General features: G+C 40.5%; 1 protein-coding gene across 1 annotated transcript; it reads right to left on the bottom strand.

Annotated features, from left to right (window-relative positions):
• Window positions 1-427: 427 nt before the first annotated feature.
• LOC108429908 (adenosine receptor A1-like) lies at window positions 428-7033 on the bottom strand. Its single transcript, XM_017701985.2, has 4 exons — window positions 6984-7033; window positions 6710-6759; window positions 3411-3747; window positions 428-1241 (listed from the first exon to the last, which is right to left on the bottom strand). The coding sequence occupies exons 1-4, from the start codon at window positions 7031-7033 to the stop codon at window positions 428-430; spliced, it is 1251 nt and encodes a 416-aa protein (XP_017557474.2).
• Window positions 7034-9776: the final 2743 nt, after the last annotated feature.

Below are 9776 nucleotides of genomic sequence, written 5' to 3'. Positions count from 1 at the left end.
GCGCATTACAATTCCCTTTGTGTTCCCTTTGGAGGACTGGGCAAGTACCTGTCCACCCAGTAGCATCTCTCTCCCCGGGAGCATTCGCCCCACCAGCTACCATCACAATAAATATTCAACAGTTTGACTGTGTAAGCTCTGAATAGGCTAATAATAATGTTGTTTCCACATTAAATCACATGAATGGTGATGTTAAATTACAGAAGCCCCAGACTTTGGTGACCACAGCCATGCTCATAAATACAAATCTAGTCTACGCTGTTGATCTGTCACTAAAATAGCAAGATCTATTCATTTTCAACATTCTCTGTCTTGTTAAGATTTTTTTTTTTTGCAGTATAAGTTTCTCTAGGGCAATAAAGTACTCTGAAAGACTTTGTTGTCTCAGCCATTTAATTAAGCACACTTGATTCACCTGATGGTTGCTTTACATCCCTAAAACTACGGCATCCTTTGCTGTCTGCCCTGGTGGACAGAACTCCAAAGGAGTCAGGCTCAGGGGCTTAGCCTGTGAGGAGCTGGCTGAAACTGGTGTCACAGCCAGAGAAGAACCTACACTGACCACCTTATCATGTGATTGTGTGAACAGGAGAGGAGGGACCAAGCTGTAGGCCTGGAAAAAGATGGTGGCTACAGAAGTCACCCAGTCTGGTCTTTGACCATTTGGAGAGAAGAGTCGCAAGATATGGATGATGTGCAAGGGTAGGCACAGGAGAACCAGGAATGACAAGGACAGAGCCAGAGAACGAGAGTGGCTGGAGCCTCTCTTCTGGACTTCGCAAGGACACACTGCAGCTTGCCGAGGCATGAAGCACATCAGGTCCAGGTACACAGTCAGTAGTATAAGTAAGGGGACAAGGAAGACGGTGATGGCATAGACATAGACCAAGAAGGCTGGGTGCAGTATGGTGTCTGGAGCGCAGATGCCCCAGTGGCTGCTATGGATCTCCTCATAGGTGAAGTTGTGCGTGTCCTCCACCAGGAACTTGGAGAGGAACCCACCATAAGGGAGGTACTTCCCAATCACAGAGCCTTGAGTGTAAGGTAACTTGGGAGGGGGTTTGGGGAAGGTGTGATTAGGCTGCAAAGGATTTTCCAACCCCAACCCAGATGTGCTCTCCTTTTGCCAAGTGTCAAGAGAGCTGCAGGCTATGAACTGGGCGAAGGCAATGACCACAGAGCAAATCCAGCTGAGGAGCACAATGTATAGCATCTTCTGACGGGTCACCAGGCTTGAGTATCTGGAAGGGAGATCAGAACAAGATGGAATATGTTTTCATGCTTTAGCCTCCTAACACCATTTACCTTCTTGCTGTTAACTAAATAGCCATTCATTAACTCTCATCACAAGTGACATCACAAGGAGTAAAAATGCACATCCCAAAATTATGCTACCTATAACAACAGACAAAAGTATGCATAGAGAAAAACAGTAGAAGCAGCCACTTTAAAGCTAAATGTCATCCAGGTTTTGGCTAGGTGACTACATTTGGGCAAGGCTACGTTCACATTACCAGGTTGAAGTGGCACAAATCAGATTTTTTATCCTAATGTGACTCAGATCTGATGTTTTCAGGGCTGTGTGGACATGCAAATCTGATCTTTTCAAATCCAACCTAAGCCACTTTCATATGTGGTCCTAGATCAGATACATATCAGATTTGTGTTGGAATTCATGCGTTTCTCTTCCACTGCGTATGTGCCATCATTCAGTGTTACCATGGCAACAGCCCCAAACAGAAGTCAAAGCCTGCAAACTGAACAACTGAGATTTTTAAGAGTTAATGATCTTCAGCAGCTCATACTGTTCGATAGTTTGTGCTGATGATGCAAGTGATTCGTTCACATGACGTTACTGAGTAGGATGTGCGCATGTGGGTCATTTCAGGATTTGAATTACTCAACTAAACGAGCGTGAATCATCCTGTGAGAGGGATCGGATTTGAGCAAAAAATCAGACTGGAGCTATGAGGCTTGTAATGTGAACATTTCCCAAATAAGACTTTTGGCCAAAGTATTCTTTTTAACACTGTACTACCTTCTGCTTACTGTTTTTAACATGTCCTCATTCACCTGGCCTTGACATTTCCCTGTACGTGCCATCTTCCTTTACTTTATTAGCTCAAGTAGATGAACCCAAAGAGAGGCAAGTGCTGACTTAGCAGTAATTCTTGCAAAGAAATTAATGTAACCTGAAACATTTCTTTCTTTCCAAACCTGAAAAAATGGCAGACAAACGTAGAACAAGCTGTATGGCTAACTAGCCATACAATCTAGGTGAGGGCAAATGTGTTCTAACCAGAGGTGGACGAAGTACACAAATCATGTACTTGAGTTAAAGTAGAGATACCCAGGGTAAAATATTCCTCCAGTAAAAGAAGAAGTCCTTACTCTAGAATTCAACTTGAGTAAAAGTACAAAAGTATTTGCCTTCAAATGTACTTAAGTATCAAAAGTAAAAGTACTAAAAGAGTAATTCTGGCTCTGATGTCCTGTTATCATTTTTATAACCAGACTGGCCTCATGAACTTATTTTAGGTGAAAATCCTCCAGCGTCTCTCTTGGTAAACCAGTCTTTTAATAGAACGTCATTAATTAGTGACGCTGACGTCTATTAAAATGATCATAAGCACAAAACACTGAAGGTAAACAGTTTCCATCAGGGAGAACCGAGTGGCTCTGAAATCACTTTTTACACACAAGCAAAGTTTCAGTTTAAGATTACTTTGTAAATTATTTACAAGTTGAATAAAAACTGGCTTTAAACTCAGGATCACAAATAAGTTTTCCTTTACTGTATTGATCTGTAGGCCGCTGTTCATAAACATAAACCAGCCCAAACTAATTTACTATAAAATGAAAGTGTTTGTATGAATTCAGAATAAAAGAAACGCGTCAGTCACGACTGCGTATGTGTACATAATTCTATATTGTGGTCTATTTACACAAAGTTAGGTTAGTTCATCATTTAGGTAGATGTATGTTCTCCCAAATTTTTATGCTGCAGATGCTTTGCGCTTCTTCTGTTTTGACATGTTACATGTTTATACACACAAAAACCAAAAGGAACGAAAGATTTCTCAAAATGTAGTGGAGTAAAAAGTAAGATATTTGATTTTGAAATGTAGTGGAGTGAAAGGGAAAAGTCACTCAAAATGGAAATGCTTAAGTAAAGTACAGATACACGAAAAAAAAAACTACTTAAGTACAGCAACAAATTACATTTACTTAGTTACTGTCCACCACTGGTTCTAACTGAATAATCCACTGCTCTCTGTTTCCTCTCTGAAGTGACCACTTGAGCAACAAGTCGTAAGCTGATGTTAAAACTTTAAAAATAACATTCACATGGGAGTCTGGTGTCAAGCCTGTCCTTGAGCATCTCCCAACCCAGGAGCTCCTAAACTCACCTATGTCCTAGTCGGCACTGCAGGTGAGTGTTGAGTGTCATCAGCAGTAGCAGCCACATCGTAAACTGTCTGATCAGCAGGGGGCTACACACTAGTGTGATGCATGTGTACAGGCACTGTGGGCTCCTCAGGTTCAGCAGCATGTTGACTGGGACCCCCACTGCACCACCTACAGCCCCCACCCAGGCCAGGCACAGCTTCAGACAGCCAGTCACAGTTTTGCTGCGGCCTCCTGCATCCGAACCAGCTTCGTTCATGCACAGCCTAACACTCGCCCCAATCACAGACACTGACAACACACACTGGGCCATGGAGAACAGCCACACCTGCATGGTGCCTGTTAAACAGATAGAAAAGAGATGGTTAAAGTGGAAGTCTGGCTAAATAAAAATCAAATGTAAATTATTTTCTATCCTTCAACTAAAAGTTGATGTCTGAAGTTCTTGAATTCTACACTGGAACTATGAGCTAATATACACTATATTTGCAAAAGTATTCACTCATCCAAATCATAGAATTCAGGTGTTCCAATCACTTGGCCACAGGCGTATAAAACCTAGGCATATAAAAGCACCTAGGCATGCAGACTGCTTCTACAAACATTTGTGAATGAATGTGTCACTCTCTGGAGCTCAGTGAATTCCTGCATGGTACCATAATAGGATGCGACCTGTGCAACAAGTGCAGTCGTGAAATTTCCTCGCTACTAAATATTCCACAGTCAACTGTCAGTGGTATTATAACAAAGTGGAAGTGATTAGGAGTGACAGCAACATAGCAACATGGCAGGCCATGTAAAATGACAGAGTGGGTTCAGTGGTTGCTAAGGCACATAGTGAGCAAAGGTCACCAACCTTTTGCAGAGTCAGTCACATTAGCTCAAGAACAGCATAGAGAGCTTCATGGAATGGGTTTCCATGGCCAAGCAGCTGCATCTAAGCCTTACATCACCAGGCGCAATGCAAAGCATCGAATGCAGTGGTGTAAAGTGATATCACTGGACTCTAGAGCAGTGGAGACATGTTCTCTGGAGTGACCAATCGCGCTTCTCAGTCTGGCAATCCGATGGACGAGTCTGGGTTTGGTGGTTGCCAGGAGAACGGTAATTGTCTGACTGCATTGTGCCAAGTGTAAAGTTTGGTGGAGGGGGGATTATGGGTTGTTTTTCAGCAGTTGGGCTCGGCCCCTTAGTTCCAGTGAAAGGAAGTCTTAATGCTTCAGCAGACCAAGAGACTTTGGACAATTTCATGCTCCCAACTTTGTGGGAACAGTTTGGGGATGGCCCTTCCTGTTCCAACGTGACTGCGCACCAGTGCAAAAAGCAAGGCCCATAAAGACATGGATGAATGAGTTTGGTGTGGAAGAACTTGACTGGCCTGCACAGAGTCCTGACCTCAACCTGAGAGAATGATGAATTAGAGCGGAGACTGCAAGTCAGGCCTTCTCGTCCAACATCAGTGTCTGACCTCACAAATGTGCTCCTGGAAGAATGGTCAGAATTTCCCATAAACACACTCCTAACCCTTGTGGAAAGCCTTCACAGAAGAGTTTAAGCTATTATAGCTGCAAAGGGTGGGCTGATATCATATTAAACCCTATGGATTAAGAATGGGATCTCACTCATATTTCATATGCTTGTGAAGGCAGACAAGTGAATACTTTTGGTGATATAGTGTAGCTCACAATATTGGAAGCACATAACAGCTACATTAGCATTTAGCATCCTAAATCATGACATGTCCCGGTTCCAAGTTGTTAAGTATAAGACAAAGACTTGCTTATGTGGTAATTATTAGAACTAGGCCTTCGGTTTGAGGCATAAAAAAAACATTTCAACAACAATGCTAATGTCTGCTAGCACCCCAAGAGATGCCAATATTATGTTGGTGTTAAGCTAATAGCAATTCACATTAACATTTTTTAAGCCACTGTGCATTACTCACAGACATTTGCAGCTTGTAAAAAAAATTCCATGTTTATTTTGAAGCTTGTAGCAGATGTTAATGTATCGCTGTTGTCTGAACAAAACTTCATAGCTCCAAAATGGTAACTTTATAGGAAAAAACATTTTTAATGTAAGTCAATGGAACCAGATGTTTTTATCTACTTTGGGTTGTTTCTTTTGGTCCATTCATCATGAAATTTACACACAATGTAAACGACAACAGGCATTTTCAAATAATATCAGAAACTGAAAAACGACAAAAATAGAGATATGAGATTTTGTTCTGACAGCAGCATTTTCCATTTCGAACAACTGAATGAAGCTAATGTTCTGATAATAAAGTCAAAAGATATTTTTTTCCAGCCCTACACCACACAAGACCAGGCTCTTGTCTCTTTAAATATTCATCATATACTGAGGTGTAATTTGCCACTTCAGAGAACACATTTCCACTGCTCTAGAGTCCTGTGGTAATGTGCTTTATATGACTCCAGCTAATACTTGACGTTGCCAATAATGATTTTGTCTTTGCTTGTGTGCAGATGCTTGGCCATAGAAACCCATTTCATGAAGCTCCTAGTACACATTTCTTGTGCTGATGTTGCTTCCAGAGGCAGTTTGGAAGTGATGCAACAGAAGATAGGAAACTTTTACATCCTACATTATTTAGCATTAAGCAGCACTGCTCTGTGTGTTTGCATGGTCTACCACTTCGTAGTTGAGCTGTTGTTACTTCTAGGCCCTTCCATTTCACACGAAGAGCACTTACAGTTGTCTGGGGCAGATCTAGCAGGGCAGAAATTTTACAAATTCACTTGTGGCATAGGTGCCATTCACTGACATCTTAGGTACAATCCATTCTACTGGCAGTGCTTGATTTTATATGCATGTTAGTCATAGGCCATGGGTCAGCAACCCAAATGTTAAGAGCTATTTTGTCCAAACCACCTTGGGAGCCACAACATTTTATGTCCTTTTCTTGCGTCTCCAACAGGAAACTTTTCAGCAACAGTACAATAGGGTTAGTTTCTATTTAATTTAAGTATGCTAATGTAAAAACTTTATTCTCCGTTCATATTGCTCTTATTATTGTATGTGGTGTTCACCAGAGGAGGATTCTTGTTTGAATTTTCCTTTTCCACCTTAAATGGTACCTGAGGCATCTACCGTACTCATTTAAGGTCGAATGGGAAAATTAGCCAGACCAAAACTAAAGAAACCAAACATGTATTGGCGGATTGACAATATTTGAGGTAAGGGAGGGTTTGATTTTTGGCCAAACCACCACTTTAAGAAGTACAGAACAGAAGGAGTGAAGACGTAGACTATGCGAGAAATGGAAATGGAACGAGACCTCTCAGGGAGCCTGACAAGGCAAACGTCAGCAGAGACCCGCTGCTGTGTCTATCAAGAGCAAACAGAGAGGTAAAAAAGCCTGACAGTTCACACGCAACAGCAAAGAGCTGGCTGCAAACTCCCCTCACTGCTTTGACAGACAGGTAATTTCATTGCACCCCCATCAACAGGCTATAAAATAAAGGAAGAAAGAAAGAGAAAGAAAAGACATGTTAAAATAACTCCACAGTTCCTCTATATGCCACCTGTCTGCTTATCATAATGAGTCTGACCTTTTCAACAGGCCAATGGCAGTAATCAGGTTTGGAATGCCCAAGAGCATTTCGGAATAATGAGCAGCAATTGCGGTATCTCTCTTAATCCACCACTCTCTTCTTCAACATGTCTCAACCTCAGGGTCTGCATCTCTTTCACTGTTTCCCCTGCTGTCATAAATCGATTAGCTGGAATAATTAACAAGTAGGAAAGCTAAAAGTCATCTTATTGTGGCTCTCCCTCGCCGAGATTCAGACACATTTCAGTTTCTGCACAATTAATTATTACAGTTAATCAATTAGGAGTGACTAACAGGGGCTTGATATTCCACCAGACCGTATAACAGGAGAAAAGCAATGGGCAGTCAGTAACCAGTGACGACTAACACTAATCAGTGGCACCTTATATAAGCATTTAAAAGTCTGAAATCTGTGGATCCCCACTGGTGACATCCTGCTGTCAGAGCAAAACCTTGTATCTCCATTTTTGTCGTTTTTCAGTTTTTGAAATAATTTGTAAATGCCTGTTGCACTTTATGTTGTGTGCAAATTTCATGATGAATGGACAGAAAGAAATGGACCAGAATGACTTGGAGAAAATTCTGGTTCCATTGACTTACACTGAAATTAAGCATGTTTTTTCCTTCTCCTGTAAACTTTTTGGAGGTACGAGGTTTTGTTCCGACAGCAGGCGATAAATTCAAATAATGCTCTTTTGACTGAAAATTAAATGAGAAGTAGTCTCTGACTCTGGCACAGCACTGTTAAGCAGTATTTTGCATTATATATACTAGTCACCAAAGTATATTTTTAGATGCTTCATTCCATAAATCAATTATTTTATAAATCCAGTTATAGATAATCATTGTCCAAAGAAAAAGCAAGTATCTCCAAAATAGTAACTTTACAGGACAAGGCAAAATCACTCTTACCTTTCAATGTATGGAAAGAGATTTTATTCAAAGTGATTTTAGAGCATTTTTATTGGCCCTTTCATCATGAGATTTTCATCATAAAGCATCCATAGAATGTATATGGAAGATAATATAAATACAGAAAGAAAATATTTACCTGATTTGATAGTAAATGTGGATTTTTGGTCTACAGCAGTTTTTCCTTCACACACTGTCTCCGACTAGGCTGAGCTCACTTCCAAAGACTCTTTTCATCCGACTCTCCTCACTTCCTCCTAAAGCCTGAGCAAACATATCAATAGAGTCAATGTTAGTATATATTGCCTCTTTCCATTAGACCAGTGCAAAGGGCAGCTGTGAAAAAGGACCAGATTTACATGAGAGATGCACATGTAATGTGTAAGGTGGACAAAATAACAGAAACATGAAACGAAAAAGACTTTAACTTTGCAGTAACTTTATGACAGTGAGTTGTGTTAATTTGAATGCCAAAAGGTCTCTTATGTCAGCTATAAAAGAGACCTGACATCTAGCACTTCAATACATTTGTCATGTTCACAAAACCTGTTTGAAACGACTTTTGTTCTGCAACATGGTGTATTATAACCATTAGAATATGGTCAACTGTGGCCATGAAGGGATGCACATGGTCAGCAGCCATACTCAAATATGCCATGGCACTGAAGCGATGATTGATTGGCATGGGCCCAAGGTGTGCCAATAAAACATTCCTGACATGGTCTTTTGCTGTTGTAGCCCATCCACCGCAAGGTTCAATGTGTTATGCATTTTAAGATGTTTTTCTGTTTGCCACAAGTGGTCATCTGAGTTTCTGAGTTACAGTTTACATTTTGTTTCACTAGTGTTTTACCTTACCAATGATATATTCAAGAAATATGTCTACATTTATACAGTTTAATAGTCGATAAATGCTCCAAAATATCTCAGCTGCTGCAACATAAACAACCTGGATCCAGTGGCGGTGGTGAGCGACACTGCCAGTTGGTGTAGTTCAGCCCATTTGACCAACACCACCTCTGCCCCACAGAAACAGGCCACCAAACTCTTTTTTAGCTGCTCTCTAAATAGTAAATAAAAAGTGCAAAAAAGAGGAAAGGCTGCTTAATAGTCATTTTAAAAATTGAGAAGCGAATGTTTGCATAAGTTAACCTTATCACGTACGTCACGGACATATTTTGGCCAACATTTAAATGCTCAGCACTGACATCCATGACCTATAGCTAGTTGGCTAACTGCTGGACTGTGCAATCTGTGCGATGGAGTTCAAGCTCCCATTATGAGCCAAGGTTATATTTGCAGACGTCATATTTGAGGACATTATTTGCAGACAGGAATGGGGGGATTGGGGTGGGAAAGCTAACATAACATTTTATTCCTACAGTTAAAATGATTGGCTGGTTATGGCTTTCTTGTAAATGAAGTTCACTGCTTATAGTAGGATCCTGCAACAGGTGGGTAATGCTACTGCTAGTGTTAATTTTCCTCTTCTACTTTGATTTGTAGTTATATAAAATGTTTAATTTTCTTGTCCATAATGTATTGAAACCATGTGTTTAATATATTAGCATTTGATGTGATTATATGGTATGTTCTCAGTATTTTGATTGGCTGTTTCTTGGCACTTCTTTTGCTGAATGAAATGAAATTAAGTTTCATGTACATTTTGTCAAATAAAGGCAGTGTTAAAATAAATACCACACTAAAACCACACTTAATTTGTTTAAATTGCTAAGAAAAACAAACAAAGCTGGATAAGTTTCAATTTCAAGATGCTCAGACTGCTCATACTGACTGCTAAAGAAATTCAAGAGTGGGTTCATAAGCACCAAGATAAACCTAGACACCTTCCATGCTTTTCGCAGCTCATGGCATGAAC

Source organism: Pygocentrus nattereri, chromosome 3, assembly GCF_015220715.1.
Source record: "Pygocentrus nattereri isolate fPygNat1 chromosome 3, fPygNat1.pri, whole genome shotgun sequence".
In the NCBI taxonomy this organism is placed as follows: domain Eukaryota; kingdom Metazoa; phylum Chordata; class Actinopteri; order Characiformes; family Serrasalmidae; genus Pygocentrus; species Pygocentrus nattereri.
Note: the sequence above shows the minus strand (reverse complement) of the source record. Positions and strands in the feature narration are given on the sequence as shown.

Excerpts from the sequence above, each read along its gene's own strand:
- LOC108429908 (XM_017701985.2), bottom strand. The coding sequence starts at position 7,033 with ATGCTCTTGGGCATTCCAAACCTGATTACTGCCATTGGCCTGTTGAAA. Across the intron at positions 6,760-6,983 it reads GCCATTGGCCTGTTGAAAAG|ACACAGCAGCGGGTCTCTGC; the intron begins GTCAGACTCATT and ends TGCTCTTGATAG. Across the intron at positions 3,748-6,709 it reads CTTGTCAGGCTCCCTGAGAG|GCACCATGCAGGTGTGGCTG; the intron begins GTCTCGTTCCAT and ends TCTGTTTAACAG.